Source organism: Arachis hypogaea, chromosome 13, assembly GCF_003086295.3.
Source record: "Arachis hypogaea cultivar Tifrunner chromosome 13, arahy.Tifrunner.gnm2.J5K5, whole genome shotgun sequence".
In the NCBI taxonomy this organism is placed as follows: domain Eukaryota; kingdom Viridiplantae; phylum Streptophyta; class Magnoliopsida; order Fabales; family Fabaceae; genus Arachis; species Arachis hypogaea.
The window spans coordinates 134,275,376-134,297,210 of NC_092048.1; the positions used below are offsets into that span (position 1 = coordinate 134,275,376).

Here is a 21,835-nt window from a genome sequence, read left to right on the forward strand (position 1 = left end):
AATAACAAGTGAGATAGAAGATAAGCTAATAAGTACTTTTTTTTTTCTAGAAATGAAATGATTATGAGTATGACACGAAAAGGACGAGAAAGGGGCACATGTGTTGTGTGTATGGTAGAAGAAATGAGATTTGCTGAGGTGAAGAGAGAAGAAGAAGAAGAAGAAGAAGTCACAAATCAGGAGGAAGCGCCCACGATATATATCCAAAACCGCTTTTGGGTTTTAACTTTTTTGTCTATTTCGTCTCTGTTTTTTTCTGCTTGGTTTATTTAATTTATTTTCCTTTCTTTCTATTTTACTACTTTCGGTCCCACTCTCCCCTTCTATAGTCTTCTAGATCATATACCACTTGAATCAAATTTGGTTATCCTTCGGTTCAAACAACAATCTTTCATTTTTGTGCTTAGATTTATAAGCATGATCGATTATTGTGGTTATTAATTGATTAAAAAAAATGACTAATTAACAAGTGTAAAATGAATGATGAATAATAAATAAGATGAGAGGAGGGGGCCGGGGGAAGAAGTGGAAGAAAGATAGAGATTGCATGCAAGTGAGGGTAATGTGGTGAAAGTACAATGAGTGTGATGATTCATGATTCCATGTATGTCAGATAATTTGATTGCATTGCATGTGTTATACTCAATGATATAAAAATCACATAAGTGTTGCCTGTTGGGGATGCAAGGTTTGGTCACCAATTAACGTCAGAAGCGCCCCTTACCTTTGGTATTTTGGATCAATCTACCTGAGATACATATATGTGTCAAGTGGGGTACCATGGTGGTTGTCATACATCATCACTCTTATGTATATGGGGTCATCACTCATATCCCTTCCTCATAGCCTCATACCCATCATTCCATTTCACGCCACAGTATATTATTGCTATATGGAAGATTTTCAAATGTACCATCTTACCGGTATGCTAGTAATTTTTAACTATTAATTTTAATTATATATATTATATATATTTTTTATAATTAAGATCAACGGTTAAAAATCACTGAAACATCAGTACGACGGCACACTTAAAAATTTTTCTATATTATTATATAGAAAATTTTACTAAATTAATTGATAAAAGACATGTACATTACATGTGATTTTTTTTGTTATTCAAAAACACTTTTTACTGCAATATTGGGTCGATTTTTTTTATTTAACCTATCTTTTTAATAAATTGGTATATGGAAGGTTACATGTGATTTATTTTGTTAATTTAATATTTTAATTTGACTTTTAAAAATATCAATGTGAGTTAAATTGATCATTTTGATAATTTTCTGTTTCGTATTATATAATTAAATATCACGTGACATGCAGTGACGAATTCAGAAAATTGGATAAAATAATAAAATAATAATTCAAAATAATAACAAATAATTTAGAATTCCATTCTTCTAGGTTTCATATTTTAAAAAAATTGAATAATCTTTTCATTGTCAATACAATCAAATGTCTCTCTTTCTATGTATGTCACTAAACAATCATTTAAAAATTTATCTCCCATACGGTTACGAAGTCGACTCTTTATGATGTTCATAGCAGAAAAAGTTCTTTCAACTGATGCAGTTGCTACAGGCAAAACTAAAGCTAACTTTAAAAGAAGAAACACTAATGGATAAACAATATTCTTTCGAGTCTCAACCAACTTCTGAGAAAGAGTACCAATTCCATTTAAGTCCGAGAATTGATCATCAGAATGCACATCTAGTATGAAGTTCTCAAGTTGACTGTCAAGTACCAAAAGTTGAGTGGAAGAAAATTCTAATGGATAAAATTGAGCTAACTGGATCAACTTCTCCTTATCAAATGCAAAAAATGAGTGTCTTGGATTCAAACAAGCTATGCAAAGAAGCAATTCAGTATTCACCTCTGTAAAACGATTATTGAATTCTTGAAGTTGTCTATCAACTACTTGATAGAATATCTCAACTTGAAAATGATGCAAATTTGATATCTTTTGAGCTTTGCGTCTTGATCTTTCTTGTGACACAAATATATCATCTATGATTGGAACAGTAATATCATGTTTGTCACAAAACAGTGAGACTTCATCAAGTAAAAGAGACCAACCATCATCTCTTATATTTTGCAATCGTTGCTTAGACACTTTGACTAATGCCATAGCATTTACAATATCTTGATTATTCCTTTGTAAGACCTGAGATAACTCATTAGTAACTCCCAAGATATTTTTCATCAAGTGCAAGTTGAAAATGAATTCAAAGGATTGAATGACATTCAATAAATGACATGCTTCAACTCTTTGTTCTGAATTATTTCCATCTTCCTCAACATATTCAAGAACATTAACCACAGAAGGAAATAAAGAAATTAATCTAAGTATAGTTCCATAGTGTGAACCCCATCTAGTGTCTCCAGCTCTTTTTAAAGCTGTTTCTTGATTCAAACCACGCCCACTAGAAATTTCTCCACTTTTTAGTACTTCAATTGTCTTAGTCATCTGACTATCACAAAGCATATCTTTTCGTTTACACGAAACTCCAACAACATTGCACAAATTGGTTAACAAATTAAAAAGCAAAGCAATTTCAACTTGTTTTTTTGCAACCATTATAAGAGCTAAATGAAGTTGGTGGGCAAAGCAATGTACATAGAAAGCATAAGAATTTTCTTTCAATATCAAAGTTTTCAAACCATTAAATTCTCCTTGCATGTTACTTGCACCATCATATCCTTGTCCACGTACTATTGATAAACTTAAATTATATGTTTCTAATAATGACTCCAATGCTAATTTTAGAGATAAAGCATTAGTATTAGAAACATGAACAAGACCAAGAAAATGTTCCCTAACTTGTCCTTCTTTGTTCACATATCTTAAGCAAACTGACATTTGCTCCTTAATAGAAATGTCGCGGGCTTTATCAACCAATACAGCAAATAATTCATCACCAAGATCATCAACAATAACTTTTGTCGTTTCCCTTGCAGCAGCTCTTACAATGTCTTTTTGGATTGAGGGTGCTATTAGTTTAAGAGTTCCATGAGCATTTTTGAAAGCACGATAAATCTCTTCATTATGTGCGCATGAAAGTTTAGAAGTTCCAAAAAATTTCCTTGGTTAACAGAATCATCCGTCTCATCATTACCACGAAAGGCCAATCCTTGTCGCAAAAGAAATCTAATACAATCAATTGTTGCTATCAAGTGAATTTGATAATTCTTTTTAACTTGCTCAGATTGTTTTTCAATAGCAGCAGTGATGTATTGTTTTGGTCTCATAAGTGCTTCACATTTTCTCCAAACTTGATTATGAGTGCCATCATGAATCCCAACATGAATTTGTAGTCTCTCCTTTTTTTTTTCAATTTGAAAAGCTATTAGTTACAAAAGCATCACCACCTTCAGTCTCGGGTTTCATAAGATAACAACAAAGACAAAAAACAACATCTTTTGATATACTATACTCTAACCAGTTGCCATAGTCATCAAACCAATTAGGATTAAATCTTCGAAAAGTAGAACCACAAGCAGTTTGTGGAAAATCATGATTCTTTGGTTGACAAAGACCTTTTTGCAAATATGCACATCTAACTTTGTCTCTGTCATTCGGGTGATAACTTGAAATCTTTGGTCGTTGTCCTGGATCTGCTATAAGACTCTCTACTTCAAATTCTAAAAACCTCCTTTTATTAGAAGAGATCAATAAATTATTTTGAGATCCAATCTCCAATGATGAGGTTCTTTTGAAATATTTCTCCATTACTAATAAGATAAAATTATATATCTAAGTTAATTAATTAATAAAAAAGTTCACAATTCTACACAAATTAAAAACTATAAATACAAAATTGATATACATATGTCATTTAAATAAATTTCCAACAAAAACAACAACAACTAATATCCCAATCTATTCTAAGCTCTTGCGGTGCTGATGCACACCTGATGATGAGACAGAATTGCTATAAGCCTATAAGTCAATGAGGTAATATTACTCATCGAGTCATTGTTCAACATTAGTAGAATAGTAGTCTAGACTCCAAAAACAGAAATTGAGCATATAAACTTATTTCAAAGACCCTGTAATGAAATTTAAACAATACCATATAAACTTATTTCAAAACTCATATAAATAATACCGTACCATATAATGAGTCTTTACATATCAGATATTAGTCTCCATTTTTCCCATCTTAAGCAAGTAGGAAAGACGCAATCTTTATATATCAAAGAAGAAAAAAAGGAGTACAGTCTAAGTGAATAAAATCCAATCACAATTCACAAATTAACAAACAAATTAATCCAAGAAGTGAATAAGTGAATTAACAAACAAATTAATCAAACTAAACTTGCAAAGTTGTAATTACATCAGAACAAATTCAATCACAAATTCACAATTAACAAACCAACTAAATCAATTATCAAACAAATTAATCCAATTAGCAAATAAGTGAATAAACAGAATTGCAGATCGCTGAATCATGATTCATGAATGTACCAAGAAATAGAATAATCTAAGACTGAATCTGAACAGCTAAACTCTAGGAACTAGGAAGCAAAAATGCAGAACCCAATAGGCAGTAGCGGTGCGGGCGTGCAGCGTTCAGCGGCAGCAGGACGAAGGCGAAAGGTAGGCGTTCTCTGCTGAAGTCTGAAGAATAAAAAGTGAAAACCAAAGAGAGAAGAGGAACGCAGATTCGCAGATTCGCAGTATTCGAAGAAGAAGAAGAAGAAGAAGAAGAAGAAGAAGAAGAAGAAGAAGAAGGCACAAGGCAGAAGCCAGAAGGGGATGCGGAGACGCGGCACGGCAGCAGTGACTCTGGACTCTTGAGACAGGAGGGCGGAGACGTTAGCAAGGAGAGAACCGTGACACTGTCTGAAACGCGGAGTGGTGGCACGCGACACGACAATAGCAAGCCAGTAATGGACTAATGGCTCTTAGCCTCTTAGTGCGGACTGCGAAGGCTGGAGCTTGGAGGGAGGGCTGGAGCAGATGAAGAAGATTGGAGAAAAAGAAGGGTTAGGGATTTAGTTTGGGGTGGGTCTGAGCCCTGAGGTCAAAATTAATTATATAATGAGAGCAATTAAGACATTTCACTAAAAACTACTAAGTTATTTTTGGAATTTCACTGGGGCAGTTGCCCCCACTCCCCAATAAATACATCTGTCCTACTGACATGTGACAAATTTTATCTTTAAGTTAAATTAATCATTTTGATTTACCTTATACATACACCAGCATAAATTAATGGTGTGATAAATTTATCTCATGGAAATGTTGATTCTTTTTTGAGAAAAACCAAATCAGCCCCTGACAATTATCTCGAAAGACAACGAGGTCCCTGACAAAAAAAAAATCCCAACCCGGCCCCTGACAAAAAAATAAAACCCAACCCGGCCTCTAACAATTACTTCGAAAGGACAACGAGGCCCCTGTGCCAAAAAAAAATAATGTTATTTTTTTTGGCACAGGGACTAATCAGTCCAAAAAAAAAATTATCAGGGGTCGGATTGTGTGTTTTTTTTTCTTGGGAGCCTCGTTGTCCTTTCGAGATAATTGTCAGGGGTTGGATGGGGTATTCACTCTTTTTTTTTTAAATATAGGAGTGAGATTCGAACTCGAAATTTTTAGGTGAGGATGAGAAGATTATGTCATTTAATTTATAATTTATTGGTGAAAATGTTGATATCTTTTTTTTTACTAAATATAGGAAGATTCGAGACCCCTTAATTGAATATAGGGAGACTATACCATTTGAATTATAATTTATTGAAAAAAATGTTGATATCTTGTATACACCAATACTTAACGATGATATCAATCATCACTAATATATATATATATATATCGCCAAAGAGAACTCTAAACAGAAGCTAGCTACCTATGTATGTGGGTAGCAATAATACCCCAAATAATGATGCCATAAAAGTCCCATAAAATAGGTGAATGTAACGAACATAGATGTAGCTAGGGACACCTGCTCCATTTTCACTTATTATTATTATTATTATTATTATTATTATTATTATTATTATTATTATTATTTTCAATGCCACATTTGATGACATATATAGCTAACTATTTTGTATTGTACCGTGCTATAGCTAGCTCTCTATAGTCTACTCCAATCCCCCAGTCCCATCAATAATTTCTTTCAAGCAACCATGCAAAGTTTAATGTACTCTAATATAGGTTGAAATTTTTGTATATTCGTTAATGAAATGGTGACAATGATGATTAATTTGACTTTGGTCCTTTTTGGTAAACTGAAAATTGGAGATAACATATGTATGACAAATTGGTTGATGATATTATATTTGCTTGAGATGCAAGTCACTTCCCTTGTTCTTCCGTTTTGAGTTTTGACCCTTTCCTTGGTTCTTAGCAAAAATTGCGGTCTATAAGGAACGGAATTAATAATAGTATGAGACAGAATCTATAAAAGTTTTGGGTCAGGAATGGATATATGCTATAGCTAGCTATGATATTCTTAGATATATAGTAACAACAAACACATGAAGACAAGTATATATGTCTATTCTATTTTTTGCTCGGCTGAATTCCCGGGTAAATCAGTTTATAGATTTCATATGCTTCTTACGTTGCTCTGCAAGTAAAATCCACCAGTGTCTCGACAATCCTATTTCTTGGATTTTACATACAACACACCACCTTCTTATACGCCAAATATTGTCTCTCTCTCTCTCTCTCTCTCTCAATTCACTTTAATTTGTCAACGTAACAAATTAATAGATCCTAGTGTTGGTTATTGTATCCCTCTTCAATATTGGGTTTGGTTAAGATGTGGGCATATCTTAAAAAAATAAAAAATGTAACTTTTTCATATTTTTATACACTTTTGAAATATTAAATACATAAAATATATATCAAAAGTTATTATTTTTAGAGAAATGTTAGGAACCAATACTTTTTATCAATATTAATCAACACTTTGAGTCAATACCTTAGTTTTATATATATATTATTAGAATTTAGAATTTAATATTTAAAATTTAGAATTGATTAAAAATAATAAATTTTATTAGTTATATAATATTGTTTTTATTTTTAATGTCCATATCACGTGTTCTATAAACATGTATTAACTAATTTCTAATTATATTCTATGTTTTCACTCAATTACAAAAATATATACGCACATATATATACAGGGCAATTTCATGTGCTAGAATTGAACAATAAGTCCTTTAGCTTTCACTGAATGAGAAATGATAGGGACAAGAGCGAAAAAATGAAAAATTAACTAGTATTTTTTCAAATATAAAATAAATATAAAATAAAAATACTAGTCGCTTAATATTTGTCATATATAATCAAGTGAATATGAGTACGTCACATACATTACAAGAAATAAAAATGAATGAATAATTATTATATATATTACTAAAGGCGCAAATAATAATACTTTATACAAATATATATATCAAATTTATAATTATATGGTTGCTAATTAATATAGCTTATAGCTAGTTATAGATAAGAACCCATACACGAGACATATAGGCACTAAATAATTTATCGCTTATTAGCTTGCAATGCAACTTGTACATTCGCAATAACGGATGTAGAATTTGGAAACCCACCTTGCAATTGAAGTCAGATAGATATATATTTATAGATGGGACATTAAGACAGAAAACACAATGGGAAATAGCTATCATGTTTATCTGGAAAATCTTTGATGGTAGTAATGATAATGTCTAAGGTGATGATTGCATCCATATCGCTTGGATTTAGTTAGGACTTTAATGCTGATCCAAAAAGGTGAATCTCTCAATCATATATAAATATTCTAATTCACAAAGTGACTTTTTTCGTTTGCTAAAACTCCAACTTAGATTTTGTATTTTGGTATCATTTCCGTTTTGTTTCTTGGGCTAAATTGTGGTACCACAAACCACAACTTCCAAAAAATTTCCAACCGTTAGAAACTTTATCTACTATAGTAATTATTAAACCTAGCACTGCATGTGGAGCCATACTCCCAACTGCTTCAATATATATATCAACAAGTTTCCATGTCTTTTTATGTGTATTGTTGCTTACATTTTCTTTTTCATGCCACTATAATTAATTCTGACATTATACCTTAATCATCATTACTGCTGCTAACTTTGTCAAAATTCACACGATAAAGTCTCGATGGGATTTTTTTTATTACAGAAAATTTTCCAAATTAGATCATTACAACAAAAAGCTAACAAAGAGAAACTCTAAATTAGGTGATCACCATATATATATAATAATAAAAAATTAATCATAGGGATATGTGCAGTATAATGGTGATCTTGAGTCTTATTTGGTGTATTCTTGTATGAAATAGAGTAATAATTAATGTTTTGGGTAACATTCGAATTAAATTCGACCACTCCAAAAATAATATTTTCTCTTAATTTTTTTTTAACATACACACAATCTGATATGATGAAAAAAAGAATATTAAGAACATGTATATGATTAATAATCGTCCAAACTCTGATTCAATATTAAATTTGGTTGGTTATTATATTATTGTTTATGCTAGACTGTTAATTATTCGATAATAATTTCGTCAAGTGAGTAGTATCTGGCACTTCAATTAGACTCTGATTGACTATTGGTCAGATTGGGTCAAGATTCCTTGCAGCAACAGCAACAGCATGCAATGCAAGTAGCATAAACTATGAAAATTTCCAGTACGAATATACATTAAGCTAATCAAAATTTATTCATAAGTTATGCTTATCGGATTGGTATTCTATATTAATTAAAGATAATAATTGTAGGTATCCAGATTAGGGGAGAATGTCGTTTCCATATATAATTTTTCTAGGATCAAGATTGTTGTGCTCATTCCAGTCCATCAAACAATTTTATTTAGTTGTTCTAGAAAATTGTGAGGGGAATATGCCAAAAATACTCTCTTCGTTTTTTTTTTGTCGGTGGATTGAATAACTCTCAATCCTAGGTACACCATATACACCCACACACTCCTCACATATTTAGCAATTTTTTTTTTCTCGATTGCAGCTGGTAGGACTCGAATCCGAGACCTTTGATACGGGAGGGGGCAGAATGTCGTATAAGTTATGGCTCATTGGCCTCTCTTCGTCCAATCAAGGCTAGAAAATAGAACCCTATGCATCCATGCGACACAATCCAATTGCTTTTTCTTTTTCTTGTTTTGGGTCAACAATCTGAATATGGTTTCACTCCAGTGTATGGCCCTAATTAAATGGGCCACAAGTTCTGTCCAATGATTGTGAAACTGATTGCAATGCCCAAATAGATTTTTTTTTTGTTTTCTGGGTTTGAAAGTTCAAAACTTGAAATCTTGCAATGCCCTGGTAGTATTAGGTATATGATTGGTCTAGGGTTCAAACCTTAGAGAATGCAATTGAGAAAAAATGTGATAACATACGTGAGGAGTGTGTGGGTGTGTTGTGTATCTAGGATTGGGGTTGTTCATCCACTGACCAAAAAAAAAAAAGGTATATGATTGGTCAAATAGTCAACTCACTCATCTACTTAAGCAAATGTTAGTGTTTTAAATTTGCTTTGTGTATGTACCAATTTATTAATTAGTGGTAGACCCCTTAAATGAAGTTCAGATCAAATTGCCTGTGGAATGGGAGATACCGTTGGCAACCAAACAAATTAAATCTGTTTGTGAGTGAGAAAGGTCACGGGCAGAGTAGTATGTTGTGGATTGGAATGAAAATGAGCATAGTGAAGTAAAAGTAAAAGTAATGAAACATTGAGAAAAAGCAAAGAATAATAATGTGCAAGTTGGTGTGGTTCATCATCCTTGTTCTTCTCTTTGATCACTTGACTTCAGAATCAGAGAGTGTTGAATTCGCATGCAAGCCACCACGCCATAGCACCTACCCTTTCTGCAACACCTCCCTCACCATCTCAGGCAGAGCTCAATCCCTTATCTCACTCCTCACACTCTCCGAGAAGCTTCAGCGCCTCACTACCAACTCCTCATCCATTCCCAGGCTCGGCATTCCTCCCTACCAGTGGCGTAACCACGCTCTCCATGGCGTTGCAGCCACCACTGTTGCTTCCGCAACAAGCTTCCCTCAGGTGATACTCACAGCGGCTTCATTCAATAGGACGCTTTGGTATTTGATTGGTTCTGCCATTGGCGTGGAGGGAAGGGCTTTGTACAATGCTGGACTAGCTGGTTTGACTTTTTGGTCTCCAAATGTCAACGTTTTTAGGGACCCTCGGTGGGGGAGGGGACAAGAGACCCCTGGTGAGGATCCTATGCTTTGTTCTGCCTATGCTTCTGAGTTTGTGAGGGGCCTCCAGGGTGGTCCTCATGATCATGGACTCTTTGTCTCTGCTTGTTGCAAACATTTTACAGCTTATGATTTGGACAAGTGGGCCAATTTCACCAAGTATAACTTCAATGCTCTTGTAAGCTTTTACTTTCCTCTCAGGTACAAATATATTCATATTCAAAACTAGTTTAAGCTGTTAGGTAGAGAGTAGAGACACATGAATGGTTATATTAACTGGCATATTCGATTGTTAGCTCAAAACATATAGCTATTATTTGATTGCTTGTGTTATAGGTAACACAGCAAGATTTGGAGGACACTTATCTGCCCCCATTTCGTAGTTGCATTCAACAAGGCGGAGCAAGCTGTTTGATGTGTTCTTTCAACCAAGTTAATGGTGTTCCAGCTTGTGCCAATGAGGATCTACTTGGACTAGCTAGAACCAAGTGGGGCTTTCAAGGGTAACAACCTTTCTCAAAAGAACAGGATTTTGATTGAAAATGGAAAAATAACTGTCATTGCTTGTTCTGAGTGTAGGTATATCACCTCAGACTGTGATGCAGTGGCCAACGTTTATGAATATCACAAGTATGCAAAATCAGCAGAAGATGCTGTTGCTGATGTTCTCAGAGCAGGTGTTTTATTTCCCATTTTCATTTCAAGTGGATGAATGGTTTCACTGGATTCAATACACAATTTTTGTTATTGGTTTATTTTTAGGTGTGGACATTAATTGTGGAACATACATGCTTAGACATACTCAATCTGCTATCAAACAAGGGAAGGTAGAAGAAGAGGAGCTAGATAGAGCTCTTTTCAACCTATTCTCAGTTCAACTTCGCCTAGGAATGTTTGATGGCGACCCCAGAAAGGGGCAATTTGGGAAATTGGGGCCATGGAATGTTTGTAGCACAGAGCACAGAACCCTGGCACTTGAGGCTGCAAGGCAAGGGATTGTGCTGCTGAAGAATGAGAATAAGATCCTTCCATTGGATAGAGATTTTATTACCTCTTTAGCTGTAATTGGTCCAATGGCAACAGAAACTAAATTAGGTGGTGACTACTCAGGTATGTTATGATTGTTTTTTGCTATCAAACACGGACACACCAATGATGACACGTTATTAGTTCTATACATCTGACTTTGTAGTAAATACTAAATAATAATGGTTAGGAATAGCCTGCTCCTCAAGAAGCATATATGAGGAACTCCAAGAGTTTACAAAGGGATTCTTATCGATTTCATATGCTTCTGGTTGCCATGACATAGCATGCCAATCAGTTGAAGGTTTCAATGAAGCCATTGAAACTGCTAAAGAAGCTGACTATGTTATCATAGTTGCTGGAATTGACACAACACAAGAGGGAGAGGATCTTGACAGAGATAGTCTTGTATTACCTGGTGAACAGATGGTACTTATATCCGCCATAGCCGATGCTAGTAAACGTCCAGTGATTCTAGTACTCACTGGTGGAGGGCCCCTTGATGTTTTGTCTGCTGATAGAAACCCTCTCATTTCAAGTATTCTGTGGGTCGGGTACCCTGGTGAGGCTGGTGCAAAAGCATTGGCTGAGATTATATTTGGACTCGTTAATCCAGGTTTGAATGAATGCAGTAATCTTATTACCTCTGAAAATTTGATGACTTAATTACCTTAAGAGTTGGTATTTTTGCTGCAGCTGGAAGGCTTCCAATGACATGGTATCCAGAGTCATTTACCAATGTGCCCATGAGTGACATGAACATGAGGGCTGATCCATCTCGTGGCTATCCAGGAAGAACATACCGATTCTACACTGGCACTAGAATTTACGGATTTGGACATGGCCTGAGTTACAGTGCTTTCTCATACAAGTTCTTATCATCATCACCAACTAAAATTAGTTTGTACAAAAGTCTAAAGGCAGAGAGATTAGAAGGTGTTGATGAGGTTCTAGTTGATGACATGCAAGATTGCAGCAAGTTGAGATTTGGAATGCAAGTTTCTGTGATGAACCTTGGTGACTTGGATGGAAGCCATGTTGTGATGTTGTTCTCTAGGTGGCCTAAAGTTCTACAAGGTTCTCCAACAACACAGCTGGTTGGTTTCAGCAGTGTGCACACTGTTTCTTATGAATCTATTGAAACAAGCATTTTGGTAGATCCTTGTCAACACTTGAGCCTTGCTTATGAGAGTGGAAAGAGGATATTACCCTTAGGCAGTTACACATTCAGTGTAGGGGATACACACCATATACTTTCACTTCAAATTTATTGATTGCATATTTTTCTGTTTCTTTTCAAGGCAAATTACATGTCTCGCACTTCTCATATTCTAATACCCTTATTAGACAACATGCATGCATGTACTTGTTACACTATGAATTAATAAATGCCATGAAAAATTTCTATTCCAAATTTTCTGTTGACATGACCAAAAAGTTCGAGTAGACAAATTCAACTAGGCTATATTTGATTGACTTTTTAATTAATCAAATTTTAATTACATGCTTGCTTACTCTCTAGATAATTCCTTGAGAAAAAACTAAAAAGTCTTCTGCTATAGATTTATGCCAATTGCCCCTCTCATGATTATTTGTTTATCAAAGATAATGGAGGTCAAGTTTTCCCTCATAAACTTTTTCCTTTTTCTATTTTTTTTTGACAAAGATCTAAAGGGAATATTCCAATAAATTAAATATAAACGAGGCATCAAATTCACTTTGTCGCGTATAGGCAGACCAACTTTAATAGCCTCAGTTTATCATCATAAACTAATGATTAATTAGTAGTGAAAGCAGTAAGGAACGTCTTTAGAGATAGTAGTTATAACAATATATTATACAGGCTAGTAACAACTCTTAGCTATACCAAAGAGCCTTATTTATCAAGATTAATTTTATTATTATTTCAACTTTTTCTCTTTCATGCATGCTGAATTTTAAGGCTTGATTAGAGTAGGGGAGGCATGATCGGTGATCCTAATTAAACTACTAAGTCATGTCTCTATTTAATTAATGATTTGAAACGTTCTGGCTTTGAAAATACCGACAGTATTATGCAACTTCTTATCAAATCTTTTTTTTTTTTTTCTTTAATTAGGAGTGAGACTCGAACTCAAGACTTTTAGATGAGAATGGAAGACTTTTAGATGAGAATGGAGAAATTATACTCGTTGGCAACTTCTTATCAAACTTACTAAAATTAATTAAAATTATTTTATTCGTTTAATAATTCAAATGTGTTGTATACTGTGAATTGAAAATGGACCAAGTAAAAAGTTGTGTGCCACAGCCCACAGTGCCAGAAATATCAAAATTCCAAAATAAATGTAATTTGGCGAGCCAACATGTAATATAGATTCTTATTTCATAGATATCTGATGCTTTATAGCTATAAAATATAACATTCATACGAAACACCACACAATACAAAATACATAAACACATTAATTTTAATCGAGTAAAATATCGTTTTTGTCTCCAACGTTTGGGGTAAATACTATTTGTGTCCTTAATGTTTAAATCGTCCTATTTGTATCCCTAACGTTTGTAAAAGTGATTCAATGTTATCCTACCGTCAATTACACGTCATGAGCGCTTTAGTTTGAGTTTTAAAATTTTTTTCTTGAAGTAAGAATACAAATGTCTGGGATAGAATCGATGATTCACTCCCAAAAATAGCTCATCAAATGTTGAAACTAATTCCTACAACATTTACATAATTCACTTTTTTAGGGACATAATTGAATTTAAACACATGGGTATAATATTAAAATCGAAAACATCTAAGTAAGACCTAATTGAGAATGAATACATCCAAGTGAGATTGATTGAAAAATATAATCTGATTTGTTAGTATAATTGATAGTAGGATAACATTGAATCACTTTTATAAACATTAAGGATACAAATAGGACGATTTAAACGTTAGGGATACAAATAGGACTTACTCCAAACGTTGGGGACAAAAACGATACTTTACTCATTTTAATTTCTTGTGAGACAAAAAAATAACGTATATAGATAAATTATAATAATATCTTGATGTTCTATTGATATTAAAATAAAAATTATTATTTTTAATAGTATTTTAATTAGATAAAATATTTTAAATATTTTTTATTTAATAAATAATAATATATATTATTTTTAAATTTTTTTAAAAAATAAATATTAAAAATAAATTTAAACACATTAAAATTTGATAATATTTAAGTATGTTAAAATATGTCAAAAAATGATATTTTTTTATTTAATTAAAATCTAGTTAAAAACATGATGAGAAGTGCTAGGGGACAGCATTTTTGTTAAATTTTGGCCAGCATTTAACCATCAAAAGAAAATTGAATGATTTTACACTATTAGATGCAATCTCACACCAGTAAAAATATCATTAATAGCTAATTGATGGCTAAAAATCACAAAATTTGCTGGTCTTCTAGACTTTCTCAAACAGGATATGGATAAATGTTAGAGTGTTAGATGAATATGTATTCAAGATACGTTTGACACATAGAAGTATTATGCTTCATAACTTTTTTTTTTTTAGTTACTAGATACTTGATAAGATTTATTTTAAGAGTGAAAAGTCAAAACTATACTAAAATACCATAAGGTAAATGTTATATATTACCATTGTTCCTTCACTTCTATAGACAATAACCCACCGAAATGCATGCGTCTCAGTAAATTGAGAGAATGTGGTGGTGGCAGCGTAATCGTGTACGTAGAAGAATACGACACTTTGTTAATACTTTAGTGCACCTCAAAATAACAATAAGAAATCAACTGAGAATGCCGTTTCCAATTAGAAATGGAATTTGTGATGATCTCAGGTTGATGAATATGTATATAACAAATGTTACATTGCCCAACTTTAATTACTTGCAAGTTTAGAATAACGGAAGCTAGGGACAAGTTTTGATGAAGCTCAAAGTATAGCGTCTTCGTTTTAATTTTTAGACCAATTATATACTATACAAAAATACTAACGTAGCTCTTTTTTTTTTTTAAGTTTTATTTACTGGTAACTCCTACTGTCCAAGTCAATGGGGGGTGCATGCTCTTTCTGCCTCTGATTGAGCCACTTCTGATCATCGTGTTGATTTCTCATCAGTTTCAAAGTTGAAAATCTGAAAGGGAATTACTGTTAAGCATAATATAAGGATAGTTGCATTGACACTCTTGACAATACAATTATTTATTCATTTTATATTATTTAACTCTATCTCCACAAAAATACGTACAGAAGAAATAGTTCCTTTTTTTTTGTCTTATGTTTAATATCTTATTTTCAATCATGTTGCATCCATCGTTAGAGTGAAAGGGAGGGGGGAATGAAGGAAGAACAGGACCAATCAAGGACATTAATTACTCTCTCTAATTATATTAAATCACATAATCAAGTAAAGCAACAACAATTAATAAATATGAACCGAAGAAAACATATTTAACTAAGGATTTTGTACATAGTGCAAGCTCCCTAGCTAGCTAACTCCTCTTCTATCTCCTTGTTAGGAAGTTCCTACACGTTTCAAGTCAAACCCTTTATTCTTAATATCCATTCGAGTTCTATGATCTTCCATCTAACATTTGGATAAGTAATGATTTCAAATTCTTCCAATAGAAGAATTTTTATTGAGGTTCATGGTAGTAGTATACTGTAGGGTTGACCAAGGTGCCTTAGTTTTTGTTATCTGAATTAATAGTAGGACTAGTGAGTGTTGGTTGCATAAGGCAGAGAAAGAAGTGAGAAATTCAAGAGATTTGTATAGTGGCATGGCTTCATGTTTAGCAACCCCATGGGGTAACCTATAATGATGGAGAAATCAGATAATTTGGTATTATTAAGACAGGTTGTGCCATATGTCTTATGTTTGTGCATATTTATCAGATCAGCTTCTGCAAGTGAAGGTTAGTATTACACTATGGTCATTATTACTAATGTGGAAAAACAAATCTTGTTTAATAGTTGCATATTTTACCATCCTTAAAATTTTAACAATATCATTTGATAGTTTTAGTCTGATTTTGCTTAAATAATTAGTCTTAAGGGGAAGGGTCAGGTTTGGATAAGATTGTATGATATGCAGTTTTTTTCTCTGCAGGATTTGAGAGCATAGCATGCTGTGCTGATTCAAACTATAAAGATCCATTGACCAACTTAGATTACAAAACAGATTATGCTTGGTTCTCTGATACAAGAAGTTGCAGGCCAATAACTAGTGTGTTAAAACATTCAGCCTATGGAAGATTAAGAGTGTTTGACATAGAAAAGGGAAAGAGATGTTACAATTTGGCCACAACTAAGGATCAAGTGTATCTGATAAGGGGCACATTTCCATCTGAAAATGAACCAGGTAAAGGTTCCTTTGGTGTTTCTATAGGGGTAACAGTGTTAGGTACAGTGAGATCATCATCGCAGGACTTGAGAATTGAAGGAGTTTTCAGAGCCACAAAGAACAACACAGACTTTTGCCTAGTGACAGAAGAGGGTAACCCTTATATATCTCAGCTTGAGCTAAGATCAGTGTCTGAAGAGTATCTGCAGGGTTTGAATTCTAGTGTCCTGAAGCTGATCAACAGAAGTAATCTTGGGGGAAAAGAAGATGACATAAGGTACATAAATCTCTTGAGAATCCTAGGTTTAGGGGGCACTAGGTGGCGTCGCCTACATGGATTAACATTGATTTTTATAGAGAATAAATACATCAGTAGTTGTAATTAGTGTTGTGTCCTACCAGGCTTTAGACCAATTCGATCTAAGTAACTTGATGCATGAACCTATAAAACATGACACAGATTACATGCATCATTTATGATATACATATTTAATGTATTAATATTAAGTGATTTGTGCAATTTATAGTCTGTATCCTTATTTTGTTGCTCTTATGCTGTGAAATCTACAAGGACAAGAAAGACTTAATAATCTTATAATATGGGCCCATACTGGTTTTAGGTACCCAATTGATCAAAGTGATAGAATCTGGAAAAGAACTACTACAAGTCCATACACTCCTATATCATTCAATATTAGCATTTTGGACCACAAATCTAATGTGACACCTCCTCTGAAAGTTCTACAAACAGCTTTGACTCACCCTGAAAGGTTGGAATTCAATCACAATGGCCTTGAGGTTAAGGAGGATTACGAGTACCTTGTGTTTCTCTACTTCCTTGAATTGAATAACAGTGTTAGAGAAGGCCTAAGAGTGTTTGACATCTATGTTAACAGTGAGATTAAGAAGGCTAGTTTTGATGTATTAAGTGAAGGGTCAAATTATAGACACATTGTGTTGAATGCTTCTTCAGCAAATGGATCACTTAATCTAACATTGGTCAAGGCATCTGGATCTGTGTTTGGACCCTCTTGTAATGCTTATGAGATCATGCAGGTGCGACCATGGAAGCAAGAAACCAACCAAACAGATTGTAAGTATCATTGAAGGAATCATACAATGGCAATGATGACTTTAAATGTAAAAAAGAGAAATGCTTTCTAAACATAGATTTAAGTAACAATACTGATTCACTAATGGTTAGCATCATATTGTTCCTTTATATAATTCCACTTAGGTAACTAAAATCTATACTTATTTGTGTATGGTTCACTAGTGGTGGCGATTTTGAAGATAAGAGAAGAACTAATCACTGAAAACCATGATAACAAAGTCCTACAAAGCTGGACCGGTGACCCATGCATGCTTTTTGCATGGCAAGGAATATCATGTGATTTTTCCAATGATGCACCTGTTATCATTAAGCTGTAAGTCCTTTTATTCTTCTTGAAAATATGTTGCTAAGTTCATCAAACTGAGAGCAAGAATTACATCACTGAACTGTGGTTCTTAATGATTTGATAACCGCATAAGATGTATATTATTGTTGGTTTTGCAGGGATCTTTCCTTAAGTAATCTGAAAGGACCACTTCCATCCAGTGTCACAGAGTTGACTAACTTACAAATAATGTATTGCTTCCTTATAATAAGCCTTTGTTCAGTTGCTAGCATGTGTTTGTATTTTGGGACTCATTCCATTGGTGCATGTGCAGGAACCTTAGCCACAACAACTTCAATGGCCATATCCCCTCATTTCCAAGTTCCTCAATGCTCACTTCACTGTAATGACTCTTTCCTCGATGAATTTTAACACCCAATTTTAGTTTTGTTTGCTCTTACCTCTTATTAGATATCGATACTTCAATAGACACCTACTTTCAAATGTTGAAAAATAACTTTTTTTTTTTTGCTAAGAAAATAGTACTTACTTCCTCATCATAGAGCAATGTGCTATTTGAAATTTTTCCAAATATTGATTAATTAGACTTTTTTTTGGATCAGAGATCTGAGATACAATGATCTTATGGGGTCACTTCCACCGTCATATAACTCACTGCCACATTTAAAGTCAATGTAAGTTTTAGATTTTGCATTGTATTTCATCTTATATATTAAGATGTTGCTTCAGAATTCTAATCACTGTAAGTATGTTTGAGCAAACTCCATTATCTTGTATTCTATTATTACTTTGCAGATATTATGGCTGCAATGATCGCATGGACCATAAGCTTTCAGGAAACTTGAACATTTCAATCAATACAGAGTAAGAAGTATCTTCCTAAACAGGAAAAAAAGAGTAGTTTTGAGACAAAGGAAATAAAATTGATTGTGCTGCATTGATGTTTCAGTAATGGAAGTTGTCAGAAAGGGAATGATTTTCCACAACAAGTAGCAATTATTTCAGCCGTTGCATGTGGCTCTTTCTTGATTGCTATGGCTGTTGGAACAATTTTCATTTATCGTTATAGACAGAGATTAAATCCATTGGAAGCATTTGGAAGAAAAAGCAACCCAATGATAACAAGTAGGCATTAATTATTCTCATATCCCCTAATGTTTGGTGTTCTTGGTCTTTTTGTATTATATACAAAATCAAGATTATAATTCATCTCATCATTTTTAAACTATCTCATAATGTTACTTAGAGTGTTCATTATATCAAAGAACATTGCTATCATCATATGATTTATTCTGTGTAGCATACCATATATTTTGGTCCAAGATTCCAATCCAAACTGCAGGATTTATTCTGACATGTATTTCCACAAACAAAATGCAGATGTGATATTCTCATTGAACAGCATAGACGATTTCTTGATAAAATCTATTTCAATTCAAGCATTCACTTTGGAATATATAGAGGTTGCAACCGAAAAGTACAACATTTTGATAGGTGAAGGAGGCTTTGGTTCTGTCTACCGTGGCACCCTAGAAAATGGTCAAGTTGTGGCTGTGAAGGTTCGGTCAGCCACATCAACGCAAGGCACTCGAGAATTTGATAATGAGGTGCACAAAACTTTTGTTTCAAATTTAATTGCTATATCAAAGTTCCAATAGCATTGTTTAATGATGTATAATAAAGTGACAGTGACAGATAAAAGAAAACGAATGGAGTAGTTTTTAGATAGCATAAAATAATGCATATGCCAATGATGAAATTTTGCTACTAGTCAATGATTTCTAACCAAAATAAAATTTGATACTAGTGGTATCTACACAGTGCCATCTAACTAGTCTATGATGGTACTTGCAGCTAAACCTGCTTTCTGCAATAAGGCATGAGAACCTGGTGCCTCTTCTTGGTTATTGTAATGAAAATGACCAACAAATTCTGGTTTATCCTTTTATGTCCAATGGCTCTCTGCAAGATAGACTATATGGTAAGTACCCAATGATCATTTAAGCTGAAATGTTTTGATGGATGGGTTATGTTTCTAAAATTTCACTTGACAACAGGAGAACCTGCAAAGAGAAAAATACTAGACTGGCCAACCAGACTGTCTATTGCTCTTGGTGCCGCCCGAGGCAAGTAAATTTGATGTTGTATTTTTTACCAAGTGGTTCCAGATGCAAATATATAAAATCCATGCATCAGATTCTTACCTAACTGACTACACTACAAATTCATATACAAGATGTTGGGACCACAGGAATATTTACTAGATTTCTGGTTGAACAGGTTTGGCATATTTGCACTCGTTCCCTGAGCGATCTGTAATTCACAGGGATGTGAAATCAAGCAATATACTTTTGGATCACAGCATGTGTGCTAAGGTTGCAGATTTTGGTTTTTCAAAATATGCTCCACAGGAAGGAGACAGTGCTGTTTCGCTTGAAGTAAGAGGAACTGCAGGATATCTTGATCCTGAGTAAGTGCACTTCTAGGATTTTGCCTTAATTTATTCTACTGATCTCTTAGTAACTTTGGGAACAAAATATTTATTTCTGCAGCATTCTGTGTTTATTCATGAAAGTTAAGGTCATCACAAATCTTCCTGTGCAGGTACTACACAACCCAGCAATTATCTGCAAAGAGTGATGTCTTCAGCTTTGGTGTGGTTCTTCTTGAAATTGTGAGTGGCCGGGAGCCTCTCAACATCCATAGACCGCGGAATGAGTGGAGTTTGGTTGAATGGGTACGGAACAACTCCAAAAGCATGAGACTAGTTTCACCTTATTGCACCTACAAATGCATTCCATTTTTGCTTAGACTTTTTCAATTCTGTGATTTTCTAATCATAGAACTTCGTGTGCAGGCTAAACCGTACATAAGGGCATCAAAGATTGAGGAAATTGTGGATCCTGGCATCAAGGGAGGGTACCATGCAGAAGCAATGTGGAGAGTGTTGGAAGTAGCACTGCAATGTGTTGAACCTTTCTCAACAAATAGACCGGCCATGGATGACGTCATGCGCGAGTTGGAGGATGCTCTGATCATAGAAAACAATGCATCGGAGTACATGAAGTCCATAGAGAGCCTTGGATCCAACCGTTACTCTATTGTCATAGAGAAAAGGGTGCCACCCTCGACCTCGTCAATGGTAGAATCAACCATCATACCTCAATCCTTGAACCATCCGCAGCCGAGGTAGTATAAGGAAAAAACACTTGAGATGCACTTTCAGGGACTCCATAACGCATCTGGAAACTAAAATAATAGTTGTCTAGGACACTGGCATTCAAAGCTCCAGTTTTATTGTGACTCAATGTTTTCATCAATGCATTCAAATGGATAAACAAGTGGTAGGGTTGCCACATACAACTAGGAAAAGATGCACCAACTTGCAAGTTTGACAACAGAATGCTCACTGTTTAACACAACTGCATTGACACCCCCTTCGTCAATTGTTTATGGGAGAGTACTAGTAGCAATATAGTTTGTTGAATTGAGCTAAAAGTTCAGACTCGAATTGTTTTCTTACACTTAGAATAGAGGCTGGTATACCCTTAAGTAAATCACGTTCTTGGGTATTGAATTTTTATTTGATCTGAGTAGTAAATAATTGTATGGTAGGTGAATACAGATTAAAAATATGACTAATTTTTTTATATAGATTAAATATGCATTTAATACATTGTTATTAGAAGTGTGGGTGTTTTTCTTTGATATGGAGTTTTTTTTTAATTGATATTAATAAAATCGATTAAAATCTTTTATTTTTGAAAACAAAAATCAGAAAATCTAATTTCAATGTTAAAAATTTTTTAATTTTCAAAAACGTAAATCGCACAGTCCTGATTTGTGATT

At 33.8% G+C, this 21,835-nt stretch overlaps 3 protein-coding genes across 4 annotated transcripts; 2 read left to right on the forward strand and 1 right to left on the reverse strand.

The window, feature by feature from the left end:
* Nucleotides 1-823: 823 nt before the first annotated feature.
* On the reverse strand, nt 824-3,733 carry LOC112735495 (uncharacterized). The gene is made up of 3 exons (XM_029291269.1): nt 3,433-3,733; nt 1,516-3,042; nt 824-888 (listed from the first exon to the last, which is right to left on the reverse strand). Exons 1-3 carry the CDS (start codon nt 3,731-3,733, stop codon nt 824-826), a joined length of 1,893 nt encoding a protein of 630 aa, XP_029147102.1.
* A 4,703-nt stretch (nt 3,734-8,436) lies between these two features.
* Nucleotides 8,437-12,661, forward strand: LOC112733811 (probable beta-D-xylosidase 6). Of its 2 annotated transcripts, none has more exons than XM_025782899.3 (6): nt 8,437-10,399; nt 10,558-10,724; nt 10,801-10,898; nt 10,984-11,331; nt 11,534-11,863; nt 11,944-12,661. In XM_025782899.3, exons 1-6 carry the CDS (start codon nt 9,755-9,757, stop codon nt 12,519-12,521), a joined length of 2,166 nt encoding a protein of 721 aa, XP_025638684.1. In that variant the 5' UTR covers nt 8,437-9,754; the 3' UTR covers nt 12,522-12,661. The 2 variants fall into 2 exon arrangements, with proteins under 2 accessions (XP_025638684.1, XP_025638683.1); XM_025782898.3 differs by having other exon boundaries at nt 8,440-10,399; nt 11,438-11,863.
* A 2,248-nt stretch (nt 12,662-14,909) lies between these two features.
* On the forward strand, nt 14,910-21,674 carry LOC112733812 (nodulation receptor kinase). The gene is made up of 15 exons (XM_025782900.3): nt 14,910-16,158; nt 16,353-16,863; nt 17,207-17,679; nt 17,863-18,013; nt 18,145-18,216; nt 18,300-18,368; nt 18,589-18,660; nt 18,782-18,850; nt 18,936-19,111; nt 19,367-19,593; nt 19,841-19,967; nt 20,044-20,112; nt 20,267-20,456; nt 20,591-20,723; nt 20,844-21,674. The coding sequence occupies exons 1-15, from the start codon at nt 16,062-16,064 to the stop codon at nt 21,177-21,179; spliced, it is 2,772 nt and encodes a 923-aa protein (XP_025638685.1). The 5' UTR covers nt 14,910-16,061; the 3' UTR covers nt 21,180-21,674.
* Nucleotides 21,675-21,835: the final 161 nt, after the last annotated feature.